The sequence below is a fragment of the Callionymus lyra genome, chromosome 14, assembly GCF_982586985.1.
Source record: "Callionymus lyra chromosome 14, fCalLyr1.hap1.1, whole genome shotgun sequence".
NCBI classification, from domain to species: domain Eukaryota; kingdom Metazoa; phylum Chordata; class Actinopteri; order Syngnathiformes; family Callionymidae; genus Callionymus; species Callionymus lyra.
In genome coordinates, this window is record NC_141831.1 from 16,361,548 (window position 1) to 16,386,699 (window position 25,152).

At 38.0% G+C, this 25,152-nt stretch overlaps 1 protein-coding gene across 1 annotated transcript in view; it reads left to right on the top strand.

The window, feature by feature from the left end:
* Window positions 1-20,800: 20,800 nt before the first annotated feature.
* Window positions 20,801-25,152, top strand: part of LOC148066185 (polypeptide N-acetylgalactosaminyltransferase 10-like) — a 54,669-nt gene continuing 50,317 nt past the window's right edge. The window contains exon 1 of the mRNA XM_087807872.1: window positions 20,801-21,507. Coding sequence (XP_087663998.1) covers window positions 21,343-21,507 — 165 coding nt within the window. The 5' untranslated portion in view covers window positions 20,801-21,342. The remainder of the gene's footprint in view (window positions 21,508-25,152) is intronic.

Consider the following 25,152-nt stretch of genomic DNA (forward strand, 5'->3'; position numbering starts at 1 on the left):
TTAGTTCAACCTTATTTTCAAATGCAATTAAGATTAAACTTCTGCTGTTGATTCAACATATTTGCTGTTTCTTTTATATATTTACTAAAATATAAAATTGTTATTTTTGTTGTTGTTATTTATCTTGGGTTAGTAACTAATTCTTTGTTATATTCACTTTTTAAAATACGCTGATCAGTTTATTGTTATGATTATTATAATAATTATTATGAATAATGTATTCATTGTGTCTTATTAACAATTTCCCCTAGATTACTTTTTAATTTTTACTTTTTAAATATGCTGATTCGTTTAGAATAATAATTATTTATTTATTTATGTTTCGCTAGTAATCTTGTTTACAGTTCATTCTTTATTTCACATTTACTTTTACAGATATTTTTTTTATAATAATAATTATTATTTATTTATTAATGTTATGCTAGTTACTATGAACCCTGTTTATTTTATTTTTTTATTATATATATATTTACTTTAAAAAGTTTTTTTTTTAATTGGTGTGAGTATTGCAATTCTTGTTTTTGTTAATATTAATGATGTATTTCTTTTGTCTTATTAACAAATTCCCCCTGATAACTTTTAAAATATGCTGATTTATTTAGAATAATAATCATTATTTATTGATTCAGGCTGTGCTAGTAACCATGTTCCCTGTTTATTTTTGTAATATTTACCTCTAAAAACACGCCGATGTATTTATCCCTCGTGTTATCTCAGGGTCAAGGTGACCCGAAGGCCCGAAAACAAATGTCAAGGTGAAGGACCTCCAGCAACTGCATATGTATTTGATCCTGTATTTAAAAGGGTTAATGCTATGATATCTTTAAATACATTTCAAAGATGACATTTTGCAAATGAAAGTGAGGAGACACGGCGTGACCATGGTGGTGTCAGCAAACAACGTAAACGTCAGATCCTCCTTCCTATAAACTGCTGACGGGGATCAAGGGCGGTCGAGTAATTCCATGTTAATTGTGGCCGACATCGCAGAAGGTCGCGGAGACTTCACGCCGGTGAATTATTAATCTGCAGGAGCAGCTCAAGGTGCGTCACAATCTAAACACCTTGAAACTTTAATGGACGACGGGGACGCGAGCGTGTCCGTCTGCGGGAGATGATTGTTGTGTTGTTGTGGGAGACGATTGTTGTGTTGTCGTGGGAGACGATTGTTGTGTTTTCGATCAGAGCGGAGCAGGAGAACCGTCCTCGGGGTCGCTGTATGTCTCTATCAAAGCACTTCTTCTAAAAGGATGGACTTGAAGCCCAGAGAAGCGTCCTCTCCACGAGTGAGGCCCACAAACTGGTCAAACACTTTTGTTTTTCAACACGTCTCATAGGATGTTTTTTTTATAAATCCATTAGGGTCGCACTGTCCTGACTGTCACATCCGACCAGCAATCTAGTCGCCAGAATAGGAAGAAGGATCATGTCTCGAAATGATAAACAAGTGGGTCAGAACAAGACGCATCCGGACTCTTGTCAAAGACATTTTTTCTTAAACAATAAGTAATACTTACCAGTACAACGAGTATTTTCTGATTCATTTGCGTGAGAGGATTCGGGGTCGTCATGGTAACACGTGGACGTTGCAACATTAAGAAGGCGTAACAGTTGCAGGAGCAGCAAATATGACAGACCACTGATGATGATGATGATGATGATGATGATGATGGTGGAGGACAGGAAGTGGACTCAGCAACTCAGGGAGAGACGTTCCACCGTCTCAGCATCTTTTCACCGTCTCAGCATCTTTTCAGCCCTGGACTCAGGTTATGGTTCCATCGTCCTGAAAAGCCTCATCGATCCGACACCGGACCTGGGTCGCGTCCTCGCCTTCGGGCCCGTCCATCGGTCCCTCTTGTCTCAACATCTTTTCGCAGTAAAAATCACTTTCTCGTTTGTCACGGAGCAACAGGGAAGGACACGCTCTCACCTGCGTGAGCTATCCCTCCCCGAGGGCTCGTTGCTGTGCTCGATAGTTGCTCGCACGTGCTCACGTGCCCTTGTCGTCCAGACGGACGAGATGATCAACATCGTGTCTCGTCGCGGAGCTTCAGCTCAAGACAGAAATCAATGCAAAGACACGAGAACACGAGCGACATCGATTACACTCCAGAGCGCAGAGTTTAAAATGAGTACCTGGACTTCTCTTCGTAAAACATGTGTCTTTAGTGTCTCTTAAAAAGATGTTGGACCTCTATTGTGTCATCAGTATGTGTCTGTTTGTATACGAAAATCTCTTTTCATTGAACTGTATTTAAGCCCCGCCCACTGAAAAAAAAAATCATTCTGGAGATTAAATCTTGTTTGCCATAACCACACCCACTCTGCTGTGATTAGTCAAGCATTGAGATTTTTCACCGTGAGCCGTCAATCCCGGAAGCTTCCACCTCCAAGGGACTCATTGTATAAACAAAGCAGGGCGCGATTACAGCTGGCTGGAGGAGGAGTGAAGCCGTTATTACTCAGCTATCGTAACCTCTCGTTCGCCGATATTACAGACGGGTTAGAGTTGATTTCAAACTAAAAGAAAAATGATGAGTGGAGTTTTTCAAAATGTTTTTGTGATCAATTTTTTTATATGAAAGGTGTATAAATACAAACAGACTAAATGGTGAAAGTAAAGAGGTTATGGCACAAAAAATTTGGAGAAAAATCTCATTTAAAAATATATTTGTATTGAGATTATTAAGCAAATAAAAACTTTAAATAAACTAAATACATTAAATTAAATATATACATATAAATTGCCTTGAAGTTGATAACAAAAATGCGATTCGATTTTAGATTTACATTTTTTATTATTTAATGATAATAAAAATTAAAAAAAATTCCAAGGTTTAATTATGAAATCAATTTAAAACATTTTCTCCGTTAAGGATGAATAAAGTAAAATAAATAAAACAATAATTCATGCAAAAAAAATGAAACATCCAGCATTAGATTACAAATAATTCTTAGAATTTAATTGTACAAATAATGAAAAAATAATTAAAATTATCCGTCAAGTTCGTGATAAAGATGTTTGAAAATTCGAGATTTTATGAAGTTTCGCTTCAGAGGAGGAAGCGTCTGCACGAATCATCACCTGATGATATTCATGACTTTGACTGGTGAAGCTTGACCTCTGACACGAAAATCCACTTCCATCTATGACAGCGACCCAAGAGCTTTTCTTCTCTCCTCCGCCAGAATGACATCCAATCCACAAGCAGTTTGAGACACCAGACACAAATCCATGTTGTTCATCTGGCAGAAGATCCAAGAATGATCACGGGATTTGCTGCGACTGACGGAAGAACGCAGCGGCTGTCAATCATCTGAGCGGAGGAACAGACCTGGGGGGGGTTTAATAAAGGGGAGTGTTAGCGGGGGAGAGATATCTGCTGGTGTATCTGAAGTGAAAGCAGCTCACATGAACTAAATTGTTTTACTATATTAACCATTTTAAATAACAAAAACATTTTGCAGATTGCGGAGCTTTAGACTTAAGACTTTTTGTGGAAGTCAAGACTTTTGTATCAATGTAACTTATAAATAAGCAACATTCAAGTTAATTATGGTTTTGAATGACTGGTTGTTGTTACTACTTGCATACTTGGGCTTTGTCTCAAATCGCATACTACTCTTAGTATGCTAGAAGTTAGTATGCATCAGTTTAGTGTACGTACTAACTAGTACGCAAATTCTCCACAGATAGTATGTCTCAAATCAAACACTGCTGCTACACACTAACCGGAGATCACATGACAGCTTCTTCTTCTACTTCTATTTAACGATGTTTCAACCAGCTGTTTGAACGCTATCGACACCTGCTGGCAGCACGCATTGCAACTTTGGAAAAAGAAATAAAGAAAAAATATGAGAATCTAATATTCGCAAGATATTTAAGCTGGTATCAGCAGCGAAGACGTGTTTATCCTCCTACTGCTGCTGAAAATGCACCTGTAAGTATATGAATATATATGCATTTATATATGACGTAACTTCCGTTTAAAACGTCACTAAGATGGCGGCTGTTTAGTGTGTTTAGTGTCCATCGAACCATGCTCAGTTTTGTGGGCGTGTTAGTACGCCAATTTAGTGTGCATGGCGCACTAAATTTCGCGTACTAAGAATTGAGACGCACTAACGCACTAAAAATACTAACTTTTAGTACGCTAGTATGCGATTTGAGACACAGCATTGGACTTCATTTAGAGAACATAATGAATGTTTCATCCTATTTGCTCGAATTTTACAAAACACACAAGAATCCATTTCATAAAAGTTCAAAAAGATCTATTCATCAATTTGTTTGTTATTTGTTCTCGTATGATTGAGTAAGAGTAAGTTAGTAAGTAAGTAATGGTTATTTGTAAAGTGCCTTTCTAGACCAGGGTCACAAAGTGCTTTAACAATCAAAGGCTGGATCAAATCACTGATGGAAGGTCTGACCATAGATCTGAAAGTAAGAACCAGATTTTTAAACTTGATCTAGAAAGAAACTGGCAGCCAATGCAGAGTTTAAAGGATCGGGGAATTGTGAGTTCTTCTACTAGAGCTGGTCAAAATTCTCACTGCAGATTACTTCAGTTCTCCATCAATATGAGTCATTTAATGAAGCCAATGTTTGGTGATATTGGACTCTTTGTGAACTTTGTTTGAGCTTTTTTTTTATTGAATTCATTATTACGTCTTTGTTATTACGATTTGTTTATCTCAGTGCCGTCAAAAGCGTAAAGTCAGTTCAACTTAAAACAGCAAACAGTAAAACACATTTGTTAATTCAACCAGAATATTTTCAGTTTTTTCTTTTAAGATTAAAATGTTGATGTTAAAGTGGTAGTTCACCCAAAATTCAAACTTCACTCATTTTCTACTCACCCTCATGTCAACTAAGGGTTGGGATTATTTTCAAAGTAATCTGTGCCTTTTTATACTTATATCTCTTTAAGTCGGTGCAGGCATGTCAACCAAATCAACCGATGAGGTGGAAAACTTTTCATCATCATTTTGAGAGGATTATCAAGGAAGGAGGGAAGGTCTATACTGTATACCACATCTCTCACACCTGAGTTCCAAGTCATTTTATGAGGCTTAAACTCAACGCAGATTAATGTTCATGTGATATAACGACTAGTGATCAGCTGATGAAGCTTCATGAAGCAGTGTCATGTTGTTTAGAGGTCACTATATGTTTAAAAACTATCTATTTTTAGTAAGAACAGTCGTTCAAAACAAAGGAAAATAGTGCAGAGACGCCATCTAGTGGCTCTGACAATAATGACACTGCTTCGCGAAGCTTCATCAGACCTATTAAAATGTCAGTCTTTATGATACAATAAAGGAAATTTATATTATGGATGTCAACAATAAGAGTCAAAGTGATGTTGAAGTTAAGGTTTAGTGAAGGAGAACAACCGCAGACATAATTAAAATCAATTCAAATTTCAACGATAATCAAATCCGACCCATTAGTTTCCATCACTTAGTTCCTCACTTCATTTAATTTCTTCTCCTTCATCCTCACTTTTCCCAGCTAAGTTTCACCATCATGTCCGTCCCCCCCGGGGAACCACACGCCCGGCTTTATGGAATCACTCTGCGTGTAATGCAGCCTCCTCATATATCCCCGGTCCCTCCGTCACTCCCGCCCGCCGCTGTGACAACTTGAGCATTATACGAAGTCCTGGGAGACTTCCTGGAAAATGGGCCGAGCCGCAGAAGCAATATCACTCCAGCCGGGGAACGTCGGCGCTGCCGCCGCCGCCGCCGCCGCCATCACCGCCGCCACGGCTCGTCGGCGATGACGGGATTAATATTTAGAGAAAGTGTGTTTTAGCGGCGTCAGTGAGGGAGCTGATTAAAGGCGTATAAAACCTACAACAAGCAGCGACGGGGGAAAGAGAAATTAGAAAGCTGTGGGCAGGAAAAAAGTCTCCCGGAGAACTTATTTAAAGACGACAATCATGGCTCCGACGGGAGGGAACGGCGGGATGTGAGCGCAGGGAAAAGTAATTGCAGCACAGAAGGGACAAATCAAAAGACGTCAGGAGGAAGTTAATGGAAAGTGTTTACTCGGAACAACATCTTTGTTTACTGTACACAAATGTCAAAGCCCGGGCGGCTCCCTCTGTTAGTAAGTATGTGAAAACATTACTACGGCTTCATGGTTTACTTTACTTTCCATCGAGTGGTACAGCTCAATTCTACATATAGGCTGTGTTTGAATACTCGATTCATATGCCCTTGAGTACCTCCCCGTCTTAAAGGTCAACTAATGTGTTGATTTAAGTGTGTCTTAAATAGATCTTGGACCTCTATTGTATCATCAGCATGTGTCTGTTTGTACAAAACTCTCTTTTCATTGAAATATTTACATTCGAAAATGTACTTAAGCCCCACCCACTGAAAACACTTTTCTGGAGATGAAATCTTGTTTACCATACCCACTCTGCTGTGATAGGTCAAACATCAGGGTTTGTCACGCCGCGCCATGAATCCAGGAAGTCTCCAACTCCAAGGGACTCGTTGTATAAACAAAGCGGGTGTGATTACAGCTGGCTGGAAGAGGAGTGAAGATAACCTCTCGTTCGCCCAGACTTTGGACGGGGGAGAACTTTATAAAGTAATAAGTTCAAAACATGGTCATGATGAGGGACTTTCTGCATATTGGAGAGGAAGATTCAACATTTGAAACATGTGAGTAAAACAGGATTTTTTTTACATTACTTGCCCTTTAAGGGTTTGAACAGCTGAAGTGAACTTCCTGAAAGCTCTAAGGGATTAAGTGAACATTGATGTTCACATCAGAGCTGTATATATATCCCACAATGCACTGCATGAATAAAAAGCAGTGGTTGCAGTTATAGACGACAGCTTATTATTATACAAAAACTGCGAACAATAATTTGAATGAAAAATACAAAGGCCATGTAATTTAGTTTTTAATATTTAAGTAGCAGACTATGTGCTCTGGAAGCGTTCGCGACATTTACCCAGTGTACGTCCTGTTTGTATTGCTTGTTATTCTTTAAACTACAAACAAACTTAAAATGTTAGAAATATCGTTCAAGCTTCGAGGCTTCAAATGGACGTTACATACGAGCAGTACGGAGGTATTTGGATGTTTTTAAGTGTCTTATTGGGCGAAGATGAAGACGAAGACAACTGAGAGTCCGTTTTTTAGCTAACTGATTACGAAAAAATGAAAGGCTAAAAGAAGTTGACATTGGAGGCGACTTTAAAAGGATGTAACCTACTTAATCATTCAAAAACCTTCCTTGGAATTAGACAGAATAAACAAGTCTATAGTTTAAGCTCGTTTTTAGCAGAAGATAAAAAGGCTAACATGTGGCACAGACAGACAGGAAACACTCGGGTAAATATCGTGGGCGTTTCCTGTCTACTGTCTACACATACCCGGAGCAGTATGGAGGAGTTCTGATGTTTTTCTTGTTAGAGAAATAAAATGGAGCAGCATTCGCTACCGTCGAATAGACAAAAGTTTACACCTGTAATTTTAAAAAAGTTAACTTTGAATGAACACATATTTTCACACTGAATAGTTTATAATTCTGTCAACCTGTATAAGTATTTTATTGAAATTGAATTGTAATAAATATTGGGTCGTGGAAGAAAATAACTTGTATCTTAATAGGATTTTTAACTATTATTTTGCATTCTGAAGGATCTGTCTCGCCTGCAGTTAAAATAAAATTCTGCAGAGAGATTTCTGACCCGCTCTAGTAGAAGAACTCACATTTCCCTGATCCTTAAAACTCTTCACTGGCAGCCAGTTTCTTTCAGGATCAATTTTAAAATTCTGGTTCTTACTATCAGATCTATTCATGGTCAGGCTCCTCCTTACATCAGTGATCTGATCCGGACTTACACCCTGAGGTCTGAGGTCTGTGGATCAGAATCTGCTGATGGTTCCTGAACACGGTTCCGGACCAGAGGAGAGAAATCCTTCCAGGCTGTTGCTCCTAAGCTTTGGAACGATCTTCCTCTCCCTCTGGGTTTGATGGATCTATTGACTCCTTCAAGAAAACATCTTAAGACATTCTTATTAGTGCAGGCTTTTACTTGATTCTCTGGGACTTCTGTGTTTGTCTTGTGTGTCTTGACTTTTTAAGTATATATATTTAACTGTGTATTGTTTTTGAATGTTAAAGCGCTTTGTGACCCTGGTCTAGAAAGGCGCTTTACAAATAACCATTACTTGCTTATTTACTTACTTACTTATTATTCTGTGCGGTTTATCTGGTTTATATATATATATAGTTTTTATATTCCTTGATATTTGAATCAGGGAATATACTTCTACTCAAGCAACGGGTGGTTATTTGGGGTTTTGAGTGAACAAGGGCAGAAGTATTTTATTTATCTATTCCAATCTCAATAATGCTGGATAGCAGCACCTTAGCATTATTAGCACTTATCATTAACCATATCTTAAATTGAGACGTCAGGCTCTCCTTTGAGTCTGCATCATCAGCGAGACCCTCACATGTCATGTGACGCTTCTTTTCCATACGATGAACATCAGGTTCTGTCTGGCGTGTGCGAGTCTTCCCCCCCTTTCCACAGCCACGCATCAAGGACGAGCCGGCGGCGAAAGAAGCGAGACGGAGACTCTTACGTCCTCGTCAGCCTAGGTTGTCATGGTGATCGATAGATTCCTGCCAGGGTTTTAAACCCAAGTCAATTAGCGCTGTCGCTGCAGCTCCCGAGCTCCCGAGCGTCTTCATGCTTTCACCAAAAAAATCAAACATGTCATGTATTTTTATCTCCTCTGTCAGCCAGAGATTCTACATCAGACGCGTGGAACTGTCGTTATTTACAGTCGCGGGCGGCTGCTTTTCCTGCTGCCGGGGACTGAGAAATGACTTCTTTGGTAACGCTATCTTGTAGCATGTTTCGAGACATTAAGCTGAGGAAGTTACACACACCACAGACTCCACGGTTGTTTAAAATCAACTTGTGATTTCCTTTCAAAGTCGTGTTGATTCTCTGGTTCAAGGCCTCAGTCAAATTAGATGTTCTATTATATTTGACGAACTGTTGCATGATGGGTCGGGGGCTGCCTCGATGTGTTTATAGATAAGAACCAAAGAACATTTTTAAACAATCAGATCGCAGGTTTTATGTCGACAATCTACGAAGGGAAGAATCCTCAAGAAAAAGATGAATGAACTTGTGTATCTTATAGCTCCTCTGAAGGATCTGATGGACCAAGCGATCTTTTTTTTTACCTCTTTACAATAATTAAAGGTTCAATTCTGCCTTTCTGATTCACCATTTTGACTTTCCACTAACCCTAGACCCCCCCTAGCTGAGAGACCTACTTTTTTAGATTTACTTTTCGGGACGTTATGATGTTGTTCTGTCTTTGTAAACCAACTATCGCCCCGGTGTGAGTGGTTCAACAACATTGAGGGTTCTTGAATATCTTTCTTAACCCCTGTGTTATCTCAGGGTCGAGGTGACCCAAAGGCCAGAAGACAAATGGGTTTTGAGGTATCCCTTGTGTTATCTCAAGGGTCAAGTTGACCCGAAGACAAATGTGTTTTGAGGTATCCCTTGTGTTGTCTCTGGGTCAAGGTGACCCGAAGGCCCGAAGACAAATGTGTTTTGAGGTATCCCTTGTGTTATCTCAGGGTCAAGGTGACCCGAAGGCCTGAAGACAAATGGGTTTTGAGGTATCCCTTGTGTTATCTCAAGGGTCAAGGTGACCCGAAGGCCCGAAGACAAATGTGTTTTGAGGTAACCCTTGTGTTGCCTCTGGGTCAAGGTGACCCGAAGGCCCGAAGACAAATCTGTTTTGAGATATCCCTTGTTCTCTCTGGGTCACGGTGACCTGAAGGCCCGAATACAAATGTGTTTGAGGTATTCTTTGTGTTGTCTCTGGGTCAAGGTGACCCGAAGGTCCGAAGACAAATGTGTTTGAGGTATCCCTTGTGTTGTCTCTGAGTCAAGGTGACCTGAAGGCCGAAAAAAAATGTGTTTGAGGTATCCCTTGTGTTATCTCAAGGGTCAAGGTGACCCGAAGGCCCGAAGACAAATGTGTTTTGAGGTAACCCTTGTGTTGCCTCTGGGTCAAGGTGACCCGAAGGCCCGAAGACAAATCTGTTTTGAGATATCCCTTGTTCTCTCTGGGTCACGGTGACCTGAAGGCCCGAATACAAATGTGTTTGAGGTATTCTTTGTGTTGTCTCTGGGTCAAGGTGACCCGAAGGTCCGAAGACAAATGTGTTTGAGGTATCCCTTGTGTTGTCTCTGAGTCAAGGTGACCTGAAGGCCGAAAAAAAATGTGTTTGAGGTATCCCTTGTGTTGTCTCTGGGTCAAGGTGACCCGAAGGCCCGAAGACAAATGTGTTTGAGGTATCCCTTGTGTTGTCTCTGGGTTAAGGTGAACGACCTCCCTGACTTCCATAAATTCCAATGCAGTGGCTAAAGTTGTTTACCTTGACCCAGAACAACACAAGGGATACCACAAAAGCATCTGTTTTCCGGGCTTCGGGTCACCCTGACCCTGTGATAACACAAGGGTTTAATGAAGACATTAGCTCAATAATGCAAACTAGTTTATTTTTTGGCTGCACCTGCAGAAAAGCATCTTTAATAAGTCCCTGTATGGCTTTAGAGAGTTACACAGAATGAATTTATAGATTTAAAAAACGTAGCATTACATAGCAAACGCATAGAAAGATTTTGAAAAATACTCTCAAATCAAGACGACACTTCATGGGACTATTGGTTTACTGTCGCCATATTTTTCCGAACTGCTAAAACGTTTTTGTTTTTTTCTTTAAATTGGCTGTTTATTTACTCGCTCTTATTTATGTGCCGTCACCGGCTGATGCAAAATCTGTGGCGGTAATGAATTCTGTTTGAAGCTCGGCGCTGCTTTGATTCAGGAAGAGATCTCCTGATGCCGAAACGAATATGTAAATACCAGGGACGGCGGGAGGAAGTCGGCGCTCGCTCGACTCGGTGGACGACTACAAAAGACTTGAGTCGACTGCTTCCCTGCGTTCGTTCGCTCCGTCAACTAGCATTTGATCAGAACCTGGCAGAGCGCTCACCTGAAGACTTCCAAACTGTTTGACGTCGTCATGGCAACAGTATGATTAAACTACAATTTACCCTTTTTTTGTGATGTTGATATTGATTTTTTCACATTTGGTTCAATCAGACAGTTTTTATCACGTTTTTTAACACTGATTTTCGTTTTATTGTTTCTTGTATATCTGAGAAATAAATGTTGCTTTTTCTAGTTTGTTAACTTTGGTTAAGTCCTGGTTCAAATCATTTCAACTCAAGTTTCTTTTGTGTTTGTTTTAGTTTTGCTATATATTTTTCAATATCAACTTAGAGTTTAAAACCAAAGTTTTACCAACATTTTTTTTGAGATTTTTTGCATTTGGTCGTTCTTTTTTTGGTTGAGAAAAAAAGTGTTGCTTTTGTTTGCTTTTTAGTTTTGGTCTATTGTTCTAAGTAGATTTTATATATATATATACGTTATATATATATACGTTCTCCCCAACGCTTTTGTTTTTATATATAACATTACCTTTTCTCAAATTTAGCTTTTAGTTGATAAAGTTTTGCTTAATATGTTTCACTATCAACATAGAGCTTACGATCAAAGTTTTACCTAAATATTTTTGATGTGTATATTTGCATGCGTTCAAGTTATTTCTGTGTTATTGTGTATTTTAAGATTATTTGACTTGTTCAATCTTGTCTATTTTCTACACTTGTTTTGTCTGCGTTTTTTTGTTGGTTTTAAAATGAAAGTGAAGCTTTTTTCCCATATTTTTTCTTTGTTTAGTTTTGGTCTATTGTTTTCTATTTCAAAAAATATATTGTATACTTTATCCTGGCTTTTTTGTTTATATATAAATTATTCTGTTGAAGTATTGTTTTAGTTACTTTAGTTTTTCAATCACCACTAATGTAGTGTTTACAACCAAAGTTGTGGTGTGTATATTTGCATTTGGCCGAGCTTCCTTTATTTCTGTATTATTGTGTATGTTGAGATTATTATTTTCACATCAGTCATTTTCTTTAACTTCTTTTATTATCCTGTTTTTTTGTTGTGACAGACAGATTTTTGCTAAGAACATAACCTTGTTTTATCTTTTTTTTTGGTTATTGAGAAAGAAAGTTTTGCTTTTTTCCTGTTCGTTTAGTCTATTTTTGGTCTATAAATGTTTTGATGTACTGTATAGTACCTTTGCTCAAGTGTGTTTTTTGTAACTGATGTCTGTCAGCAATTATTGGTTTGTTTACTTTAACTAGACTTTTGTTTTGTTGTTGCGAAAAGCTACGTTTTTGGAAAAATCATACCTTTCTTTTTTCTGTTTTTATAGGTGTATTAAAAAGTGCTGTTAGCTTTTCCTGTTCATTGTTTTGATTCGTCGTTTTTTATGTCAAACTAGTACTTTTTTTGGTTTTGTCTTTAAAATTTTAATTGCCTTGTTTTTCCTCATGTTTTTTTTCTTTGTCATATTTTAAATGTCCTCACAGATTTTACAACTAACCTTTTACCCAAATTGTTTTGATGTGAATTTTTGCATTTGGCCAAGTTTTCATTACATTTTTTGTTTTTTTTTATGATTTTCTTATTCGAAAATGTCTTTACTTTTTTATAAACCTTTTGTTTTTGTGTTGTACTGTTTTTTGTTTTGTTTTTTTCTTTAGGTTTTTTGACATTTTTTTTTTTAGTTTTTTTTAAGAAAAGCTACAAGGTGGAGTCAATAAAGAAATAAAAGATATACCATAAAGATGAACTTGTGGACCTCCTGTAGATCATGAAGCCGATCAATGATCAGTAAAACGTCTCGGGGATCGAAGGAAAACAAGTCACGTGACCATGTTCGGTGTTTGAAGCCTCCATTAGTCAGATTGGTGTTCCACATGAATCACTGCTCCGAGGATCATGTGAGCTTAATGGCTGAGAGCCGAGGTGCTTCGTGTGTGAGGCTGGATAATTATCACACACACACGCACACACACACACACACACACACACACACACACACACACACACACACACACACACACACACACACACGCACACACACAGACACACATAAACGATGGGATAACGAACAGATGTTGAGGTCTTTAAAAGTCATCTGGAAGCGAATGAAGGTCGAGAACTTAATCAAATGATAATTGAGCTTTTCATCTCATTTTCATGACTTTCAGAAAACCTCTCAATAACAGAGACATCTCGACTTGCGTTTTATTAGATCCGAGAAAAACAAGTGTAGCTTAGGTTTGCTTTTCATAAAAACCGCTGCTGGAGATATTTTGGTTCACAATGATCTTTGATGTTTGTGGGAATGAAAAGCATCTATTATGTCATCAATGTTTGCTTCAATCTGCTGCTTTTTAAATCTTATTCACGTTGAAGATAAATAAAATATGCTTTGAACCAGAGATCAGAACACTGAAGTTCACCAGTAGAAGTTCTCTCTGCCCGCGTTGACACTGAATTCATTTCAGATTCATGTTGTCGGCGACTTCCCACGAGGAGAGCTCCGCGGCGCCCATGAATATTTCCTCACACCTGTCAGTGGACGGCTCACCTGCAGCAACGTGGACAAGCTGTTGTTCTATCCGAGTACAAGAGGCAGAGGTTTGACAAGAAGAACTTCTTACACAACTGGATACACTTCTGTGATGCAAACAGACTGGCAGGCACAATAAAGGTCTTCACCACTGTTGGTCTTTTTTAGATGACGTTTCCAACAGGGTCAGATTTTCTTAGGTCGACATTTAAAGTGATAGTTCTACTCACCCTTGTGTCGACCAAGGGTTGGGATATATTCAGAGTAATCTGTTCAGAGTTATAGGCAAAAATGTATTTTCATTTTAATGTAGCGACTGAGGCTCAGTCGTCTTCATCTTCATCCAAAAAGACACTTAAAAACATCCAAATACAGCCAAACTGCTCTCTCTGTAACGTCCATCTTGTATTTAACCTTGAACCGAGTCTATATTTTAAGACTATTTTTGGCGGAAGATACCAGGCCTATGAATACTTTAATTCAAATATTTGAATAACATAAATACACTGTTTGAAGAGGAGTCGAGAGAAGCATTAGTGTATAAAGTCCAACTCCTTCTCCATCTAGTACTTATTACTATGGGTTATCGTACTTAAAGAAAAACCCAAAACAAACAATCACCTACAAAGAAACAAAACAATATTTGATTGTGTCAAAATAAATACAATAAGTGACACATTCAGGTCAAGAGTGAACTACTGAGCTTGAGTCTCTACATTAAAATGAACAAACACTTTTGTCTATAACTCTCAAAAGGAACAGATTACTCAGAAAATAATCCAAACCCTTAGTCGACATGAGGGTGAGTAGAAATTTTTGTCTGTCACTTCCATCTTGTATTGAAGCCTCTGATGAGAAGAGAAACAGAAAGGAAGTACTCCGGGTAAATATCGCAAGCGCTTCTAAAGCACATACACTTTACTGTCCAACCTGGAAGTGCACTCACGATATTTACCCAAAGTACTTCCTGTCTGAATTTCTATATTCAAATAATAAATGTTTTTAATTGAATAATTTAATTTAAGGATTATTCCCTTGTTTTATATATATATATATATATATATATATATATATATATATATATATATATTTTAATTGAATTAAAAACTTTATAATATTTTTACACATACGGTTTAATATTCTTATTCCAAAAATTACCAAAAAGTAATACCACAGAGCCTCGCTCGGTTATACTACACAGTGTCACAGAGTAATACCACAGAGCCTCACGGAGTAACACCACAGAGACTGGTGGAGTAATACCATGGAGCCTCGCTAAGTTATACTACACATTGTCACGGAGAAAAACCACAGATCTTTGCGAAGTAATACCATGGAGCCTCACAGAGTAATACCACAGAGCCTTGCGAAGTAATACCACTGAGCCTCGCAAAGTAATACAATGTAGTTTAGCTGAGTAATACCACGGAGCCTCACAGAGTTTTACCACAGAGCCTTGCGGCGTATTACCACAGTGCCTTGTGGAGTATTACAACAGTGCCTTGCGGAGTATTACCACAGTGCCTTGTGGAGTATTACCACAGTGCCTTGTGGAGTATTATCACAGTGCCTTGCGGAGTATTACAACAGTGCCTTGCGGAGTATTACCACAGTGCCTTGTGGAGTATTACAACAGTGCCTTGCGGAGTATTACCACAGTACCTTATGGAGTATTACCACAGTGCCTTGCGGAGTATTACCACAGTGCCTTGTGGAGTATTACAACAGTGCCTTGCGGAGTATTACCACAGTGCCTTGTGGAGTATTACCACAGTGCCTTGCGGAGTATTACCACAGTGCCTTGCGGAGTATTACAACAGTGCCTTGCGGAGTATTACCACAGTGCCTTGTGGAGTACTACCACAGTGCCTTGCGGAGTATTACAACAGTGCCTTGCGGAGTATTACCACAGTGCCTTGTGGAGTATTACAACAGTGCCTTGTGGAGTATTACAACAGTGCCTTGTGGAGTATTACAACAGTGCCTTGTGGAGTATTACAACAGTGCCTTGTGGAGTATTACAACAGTGCCTTGTGGAGTATTACAACAGTGCCTTGTGGAGTATTACAACAGTGGCAAGTTTATGGTCCGATAAATTATTTGTATTCTATTTAGTTAAAAAACGTTGACTGCCTAAGATATCTTCCAGAGGAGTTGACTACCATCAAATAAAATACCATAACATTTGAATATAGAATCTTAGAGAAATTATTAATAAAACATTATATTTAAGATGTGACTTATATATGTCATTGTCAAAAATGACATGTTTATAATGCTATAAATCTATATGAATCCCAAAGTCTGATCAGTGACTGCCATAGATCTCTTCTACAGAATATCCACAACCATCCCACAAAATATCATGACATTTGAATCTAGAATTTTAAGTAGTAAGTAAGTAAGTAAAGGTTAATTTTAAAGCCCCTTTCTAGACCAGGGTCACAAAGCACTCTAACAATCAAAAGCAATGCACAGTTTAAATCTATACTTTAAAAGATCAAGAAACATTACAGAATAGTCCTAGAAAATCAGGGGAAATAAACTGGTCCTGCACAAATGAATAGCTCTGAAAGTAAGAACCAGAATTTTAAAATTGATCCTGAAAGAAACTGGCAGCCAGTGAAGAGTTTTAAGGATCAGGGAAATGTGAGTTCTTCTACTAGAGCGGGTCAGAATTCTCACAGCAGAGTTTTGTATTAACTTCAGGCGAGACAGCTCCTTATTGTTTAGATACGAAAATAAACTTTTACAATAGTCTAAACGAGAAGACACAAACACATGGATTATAAACTCCAGATCATGTTGTGACATCATTTTCCTAAAATTAGAGATTTTTCTCAGTTGAAGGAACCGTTTTTTTGGTCAGTTTTGTGCAGTGTTGAACAAGAAACATGTCACCCAGGTTCCTCAGGCTCAGTTTGACAGACTGACCTAAGTCACTCAAGTACTGACTCAACCCTGGAAACTTATCCAGGGTTTTAGTTTTAATTTTAGATCAATTAATTATTAAATCATCATATTTAACCATCTCTGTCACATGACATAGACAGGTTTAGATGCTTTAGCTGATGCTTAAGGTTTACGTTCACTCCACCTAGAGTGCCGAGTCAATTTGTTTAATCCTTCATTCCATCCTGAAGTAAGTCCAGGGAAGATGCTAGCAGGCGGTTAGCATCAAGACATCACGTGCTCCATCCCAGGTTGCTGGGTTTCCTCTGAAAGAGTCTCCAGTCACGCTCCTGCAGCAGTTAAATATTCACGACCTCGTACTTACCTTCTCTTGTAATGCGCTCAGAGTCACCGGTGTCATAAAAACAGCCGGCCCAGTCAAAGAAGAATAAGGGAATCCGAGACATTAAATATTAAGCTGCGAAGTTTGACGTGCTCAACCGCGACGTCTGATGTTTTTGTACCGTCTTTAAATGGGTCTTTCTGTTCCAGCACCCTGGAGGGGTTGAGCCGAGAGTCACATGAAGGAGAGGCAACGTCTTGTGGATCCAGGAGAAGTGGACCTGCTCGGCTGGATTTTTCTCCTGGGTTGTAAACACTTATTAATGTAGGTGGAGACCTGGGTTTAAAATGTTTTTTGTTGTGGACATTCCTTTGGCGTGTCTAGTTTGATTGAACCAGAGAATGTAAAATATATGTTGTAAATACTGTCAAACAAGCTTTCATGACAAGAAGGCACAGGTCGAATAAAAAAAACCACAAATGTCAAGGCTAATTCCTAAATACTGAAAAAGGTTTTATTTAAAGTATATTGTTGCCAGTAGAATATTTAATTGTTGAATTGTTCCATTCAAATGTTGAAACTTTGAAAAAATGCATTGAATTTTTTTATTGTAGTTTTTTAAAATAATGTAATTAAATAATTTCTATATTCAAATAATAAATGTTTTTAATTGAATAATTGAATGTAAGGAGTATTCCCTTGTTTTTTATATATATATATATATATATATATATATATATACTGTATATATATATATATATATATATATATATATATACAGTATATATATATATATATATTTTTTAATTGAATTAAAAACTTTATAATATTTTTACACATACGGTTTAATATTCTTATTCCAAAAATTACCAAAAAGTAATACCACAGAGCCTCGCTAAGTTATACTACACAGTGTCACGGAGTAATACCACAGAGACTGGTGGAGTAATACGACAGAGCCTAGTGGAGTAATACCATGGAGCCTCGCTAAGTTATACTACACATTGTCACGGAGAAAAACCACAGATCCTTGCAAAGTAATACCATGGAGCCTCAAAGAGTAATACCACAGAGCCTTGCGAAGTAATACCACTGAGCCTCGCAAAGTAATACAATGTAGTTTAGCTGAGTAATACCACGGAGCCTCACAGAGTTTTACCACAGTGCCTTGTGGAGTATTACAACAGTGCCTTGTGGAGTATTACAACAGTGCCTTGCGGAGTATTACCACAGTGCCTTGCGGAGTATTACAACAGTGCCTTGCGGAGTATTACCACAGTGCATTGTGGAGTATTACAACAGTGCCTTGCGGAGTATTACCACAGTGCCTTGCGGAGTATTACCACAGTGCCTTGTGGAGTATTACAACCGTGTCTTGCGGAGTATTACCACAGTGCCTTGCGGAGTATTACAACAGTGCCTTGCGGAGTATTACAACAGTGCCTTGCGGAGTATTACCACAGTGCCTTGCGGAGTATTACCACAGTGCCTTGCAGAGTATTACCACAGTGCCTTGTGGAGTATTACAACAGTGCCTTGCGGAGTATTGTCACAGTGCCTTGTGGAGTATTACAACAGTGCCTTGTGGAGTATTACAACAGTGCCTTGCGGAGTATTACCACAGTGCCTTGCGGAGTATTACCACAGTGCCTTGCAGAGTATTACCACAGTGCCTTGTGGAGTATTACAACAGTGCCTTGCGGAGTATTGCCACAGTGCCTTGTGGAGTATTACAACAGTGCCTTGTGGAGTATTACAACAGTGCCTTGCGGAGTATTGTCACAGTGCCTTGTGGAGTATTACAACAGTGCCTTGTGAAGTATTACAACAGTGCATTGCGGAGTATTACAACAGTGCCTTGCGGAGTATTACCACAGTGCCTTGCAGAGTACTACCACAGTGCCTTGTGGAGTATTACAACAGTGCCTTGCGGAGTATAACCACAGTGCCTTAGCTGAGTATTACCACAGTGCCTGGTGGAGTATTACCACAGTGCTTTGCGGCGTATTACCACGTGGCCTCTGCAAGTAATAGCACAGAGCCTCGCAGGGTAATACCACAGAGCCTTGCGAAGTAATACCACATAGTCTTGTGAGTAATACCACAGAGTGTTGCAGTGTAATACCACATAGTCTTGTGAGTAATACCACAGAGTGTTGCAGTGTAATACCACATAGTCTTGTGAGTAATACCACAGAGTGTTGAGGTGTAATACCACATAGTCTTGTGAGTAACACCACAGAGTGTTGAGGTGTAATACCACAGAGTCTTGTGAGTAACACCACAGAGTGTTGAGGTGTAATACCACATAGTCTTGTGAGTAATACCACAGAGTGTTGAGGTGTAATACCACAGAGTCTTGTGAGTAACACCACAGAGTGTTGCGGTTTAATACCACAGAGTCTTGTGAGTAATACCACAGCGTGTTGCGGTGTAATACCACAGAGTCTTGTGAGTAATACCACAGAGTGTTGCGGTGTAATACCACATAGTCTTGTGAGTAATACCACAGCGTGTTGCGGTGTAATACCATAGAGGTTTCGTAGATTCCCAAAGTTGTAATGCCCAGGTCAAGACTGGTCTCGTGATCCTGCTGACAATGTTTCTTTTCATGAAACTTTTGTTACTTCTTTAACCTTCTAGCTCACAGTCATGGGAACACAAAAGTGAATTATCAGCTCTCTGGTCGGCTGTAGCTGATGGAGCCGTGTAAATGTTGAGCTCAGAACACAAACATGAGTGAACATTAAACAGATGTCTTTCTAAATACCTCATATAGGCAAAGATGTTGCTTCATTACTATAATGTTTCCTCATCTCACCTTTCTGTTTTTCCACACTTTTATTTAAATCTCATGGAATCACTTTGGGTCCAAAAAGCTGACTCCTTCATCTGGTGCTTCAGGAAACAGAAATTTCATCAAACATAATTACTTTCCAATCTGGTGCCGGTGACTCGACGGGAGGATGAAAACAGATGCTTTGTGTTGTTTTGGACCCCGACTGGATCCATAAACGACTCTCTCAATGTTTACCAAGATATAGAGGAAGAAGAATAATGCCGTCCACGCGCCGACTCATCAAGTTGTATTACTTTTTTCATTTTTTGAAGCTTGAAAGTGATGAATCTGTATCGCCTTGAACAGCTCTTCAAAAAATACTGTCTGGCACCAACAAGGACAAACATGTGTTTTTATTTCAGGAAACATTCCAGGTACCATCACAGCAACTGGCAGAAATACTAGATAACAAAAGTCACAGTAGTGACAGTTCATTATTTTAAATGTGTTAATTACTTTAAATCATCATCTCAGTTTGATTATTCTTTAATAATTACCATATAATAAAGTTGTAATGTGTTGCATGTCCCACCGGAAGAAGACCACAAGCTGGTCTGAGAACGCCTTGGGGTCCCCAGTGAAGAGCTGGACGGTGGAGCTTCTTGGGCGAGGAAGCTGAAGCTGCTGCCCCCGCGACCTGAATAATATATAATAATTATATAATAATAATTAGCAGCAGAAGATGAGATCATTTTTTATTTTCTCAACAGTCAACCCCACAAAAAATACTGTTTTGTATTCACAACAATGGCAATAAATGTATTCTAATTCTGAAGACAAAGAGTCATGTAATACATATATAATAATTATAAAATACTATTTTATTTTGATCGAGAATAAATACTCAAAAAACACTTTTAACTTTGACCAGTTATATCCAGAGTTCAATTAGTAATTCGTTTTATAGTTTATAAAGGCATAAATATAGTCTTAGGGGATACATTTGCAAAAAAAATTACTTTTAGAAAATAAATGTATTAAGTGGAGAACTTCTATAGCGAGACCTCCCAGTGATATTCGGAATTCCGAGTCACCCTATGCTGTCAAAAAAAACAAAACAAAATATTTTAGTTTTTCTTTTTTTTTTACATTGAATATATATATATATATATATATATATATATATATATAAAAAAAAGTCTAAACATGCTTGAAAATACTGAAAAGAAACGTAAATTATTAATGAAAGAATGGTTGGATTGTAAAATGAATAATAAAATAATAAAAAGATTGTAGTTAAATAAAAATATATTTATAATTGTTTGTCAAAAAGTTGAAAATTGATTAAAAAAAATACATTGAGAAAAGTGGGGAAAAAAAAAAAATCGAGTCATTAATTATTAAGTGGAGAAGTTCTACAGCAAGACTTCCCAGTGATATTCAGAATTCCGAGTCACCCTGAAGGCATCAAATCAGAACGCTTTAAAAATAACCAAAAAAACATAAATTTACTTTTTTGTGTGTTTTTTTTTTTAAAGTGACGACATCACTACGTCACAACCGAACAGCGTGGTTCGTGTCACCTCTGACCGGGGGGGAGGTTGACGCCTTCCAGCGACGCCGCTGACCGCCTCCTCCCAGCGCCACTGCGCCGGCGCTTCTCTCCCCGCCAGAGTGAAAGTTGTGTCGGGCTCAGGGGGGGAGAAGCTGTCGCTGTTTCTTCCTCGCGTCGTTCGTGGGAAAAAATAATAATAATAATAATGAGGCGAAAAGAAAAGCGGCTGCTGCAGTTCGTGGGTCTGCTGGTGGTGGCTCTGCTGTTCCTCCCCAACGTCGGCTTGTGGTCCCTCTACCGGGACCGGGTCTTCGACAACTCCCCGGACGCGGCGGCGGCGGAAGGTCCAGGCGGTGTCGCCGCGGTGCAGGTGAGGGAGCTCGGCCGGGCGCTGGTGGTGGTGGTGGTGTCCGTGAACGCATCTTTTGAAAAATAAAAGGGGGGACGAGAAGCGCGAGGAGTTGAAAGGAGGGGAGTTCGTGGCTAACATTCCCCCGGTCGTGGGAAGTGAAGCGGTGTCGCCGGTTCTGTTTGGACCCGGTGACACCGGGGCAGGTGGTTTGTTTTTGCGGCGAGACGTGACGAGGATGTGCGGAGGCCACGTAGCTAACGAACCCGGAGCTAGCAAAGTTCAGCACCCGGACTTCAGGAAGTTACTACCAGGCGGTGGTGATGCGTTCACAGGTTGAACTATGAAGTGTTTTTGCTGGAGCGTGGTGCGTTCAAGTGCCTGACAAGTTAACAACGTTACATTGAAGAACGTCTTTTTTTTTCTTTTTTTTTTGTGTGTTTTAATTTCACTCAAGAGATGTACTTGTTTGATTCAACTACGGTGGCCCTGAGGTACTAAAAAAAAGAACACAAAAACCGAAAGTACGTAGACAAGGTGACTGTGATGAAAAGAATGTTGTTGGTTAACGTAAGAATTGAAGCTCAGAACTAGTAACAAACTAAAGGAATAAGACAGTTCATTAATCGGTTATGTCAATTAGTTTGAACAACTAAAAGTTGTCACCAAACAAGTTGGTGGTTAAAAGACAAATAACAAGAAAAGTTCTACAGTCAAATATATATATATTAAGAAAAACATATTCTTGTACATGAATTGTGTAAAAAAAAAAAAAATTTAAAAAAAAAGTCAAACTTTATATTAAAAGTTTTTGTTAAAAAAAAATTGCATTTCAAAGAAAGAGTTGTGTATTTCTTTTTTTAAAAAAGAAAGAAAAGAAAATGATGCATAAATAAATTTAATAAAATTAATGGTTAATTTTATAGTAAGTAAGTAAGTAATTTGTATTTATAGAGCGCCTTTCCAGACCAGGGTCACAAAGCGCTTAAACAACAAATCAATACAATATTCAATATCAAGTATATACTTTATATAGATAAAATAGACCTCAATAGAAATCATTTGCAGTAAAAATGTAAAAAAGTTAAACATTTTAATACATTTGCAATTATTTTATTAAAATGTATATGCTGTCAAAAAAACAAACAAAATACTTTAGTTTTTTTTTTTTTTTTTACAGGAATATATATATATATATATATATATATATATATATAAAAGTCTAAACATGCTTGAAAATACTGAAAATAAATGATTAATGAAAGACTGGTTGGATTGTAAAATGGAAAAACTAAAAAATAATATAAAGATTGTAGTTAAATAAAAAATATATGTATAATTGTTTGTCAAAAAGTGGAAAATTGATTAAAAAAAATACATTGAGAAAAGTGGGAAAAAAAGACAACATGTTAAAAAAACAAAACCACTAGCAACAAGAAAAAGTCTACAGTCAAATATAGAAAAAAACAACATATTTATTAACATGAATGGTATCAAAAAATAACATGGAAAACTCATAATTTACATTAAAAGTTTTTGTAAAAAAAAAGTTGAATTTCAAAGAAAGAGTTGTGTAACATTAAAAAAATATATATATATATATGATGCAATACAAAGTAAATACATTTAATAAATTAATGCTTAATTATATAGGTAAAATAGACTAAATCATTTGCAGTAAAAATCTAAAAAAGTTAAAAATTCTAATACATTTGGAACATGCAATTATTTTATTAAAACGTATATGCTGTTAAAAAATCAAACAAAATATTTTAGTTTCTCTTTTTTGACAGGAATATATATATATAAAAAAAGTCTAAACATGCTTGAAAATACTGAAAAGAAACGTTAATTATTAATGAAAGAATGGTTGGATTGTAAAATTGAAAAAAACAAAAAAATAATATAAAAATTGCAGTGAAATGAAAATATATGTATAATTGTTTGTCAAAAAGTTGAAAATTGATTAAAAAAAATACATTGAGAAAAGTGGGGGGAAAAAAAGACAACATTTCCAGTCATTAATTCATTAATAATTACATGAAAAGTTAAGCGTGCGTGATCGTCTGGAACTTATGCCGCATCTTGTGTCTTCTGTGATTGATGCTTGTAAGTCGTTTATCTAAGAAGGCGTTTGGAATCACGATGTCGCTGATTAATTAGATTCACAAAGAGCATCTGTCGCAGGAGCGTTCGCCTCGACTCCCTCATCCGCTCGCTGCCTTGCTCTTGATTTTTAAACGTGGATCCCAGATTAAGCTTCTGAGCTCCCGTGTTTAAGAGAAAATCCAATTATCTCCGAATCCTCAAATGTCCCAACAACAATCGAGCTTCTCCGTTTATCTGTAAATCTCTTGGCTCAGTTCGTCTCTTTGTCAAATAACTTCACGTCTTAGTTTGCTCGCACAGGCTCCGCCCCCGCAGAGCCCACCCAGACAATAGCTGCTCCGTCCGGCTGGAATGGGCCAAAAATGTGCTGAATGGAATCCTTTCAGTGAGTTTAACAGGAAGTGGTGTTTGCAGTGGAAGAACACAGGCGGACGTCTTGTTGCCTCTGCTGGATTTTCTCCAAAATAATAATTATTTTCATCCCCTGAACTTGTAATCTCTGTCTGCCGCGGCTGATTTACAGGATTTCATTACGTCTTCACTTATCAGCGGTGACTTATCTGCGCTCAGGTGACAGCCCTTCCATCGGGCGCCATTAAAAGTATTTGCCGAGTCAGGAAAAGTCCACACATTAGAGGCGGCCAGATAGCGGCCGTCGACGGGAACGATGATATGATCGGCCTCGAAAATTAAAGCGATAACGCCTCTAAATCTTCCGGAGCCGTCCAAAACGGAAGTTTAGTCTAGAGGCCTGAAACAACTTCTTAAACTTAAACCACTCACGGAAACTTTTCCTGATTACAGGAACGCCTGTCGTTCCATCAGTAATGGAAAGAAGACAATCCATCAGATTGCATTTTGTTTAAGAGGTTCTTCATCAGTGGAATACTTACAGTAGGTGTTCCAGGTCCTGAGGATTTCCCAGGGGTGTAAGAAAATATCCATACGCTTAATATTCAATACATGTATATATATTTTATAAGCATACCTTCACCAGTTACAAACAGATGTAAGAAAAAAAATCTGAATAAAAATCAATATTTTATACTTTTTATTTCTGGTTTATATTTGTTTATGAAAAAAATGCAAATACTCTGCATTCATTTATTTTTGTTATACAATTAAACTTGCGTCCGCTTGACAGCAGCAGTCATTATGTCCTCCGCAGCTATAGGAACCATCAAAACTCGCGAGATCCCAGCAATGACTGAGGACGAGAGGATACAGTTGACTCCAGCCCCCTTTAAAGCTGATATTTGAAAATATTTTGATTTCAAAACGAATGATGGCGGTTACAACTTTGTCAACAGTCATGTGGTTTGTGAATTCGGAGTCAAACTTGGACAATACTATGTATGTAAATTGATGTTCTTTCAGTATTTCACTATATTGAATTGTTGCCCTTGTATCCTGATCCGTATTGTATCGCAGGATTCTTTCCAATACACACATATGACTCGTGATAATTTTCAAGCGCAACAACATGCTGCTGTCTGGAAAATCTATGGATATTATGAGCATCAACAGTTCTAGAAAGAAGTCTTTAAAGTGAGACCT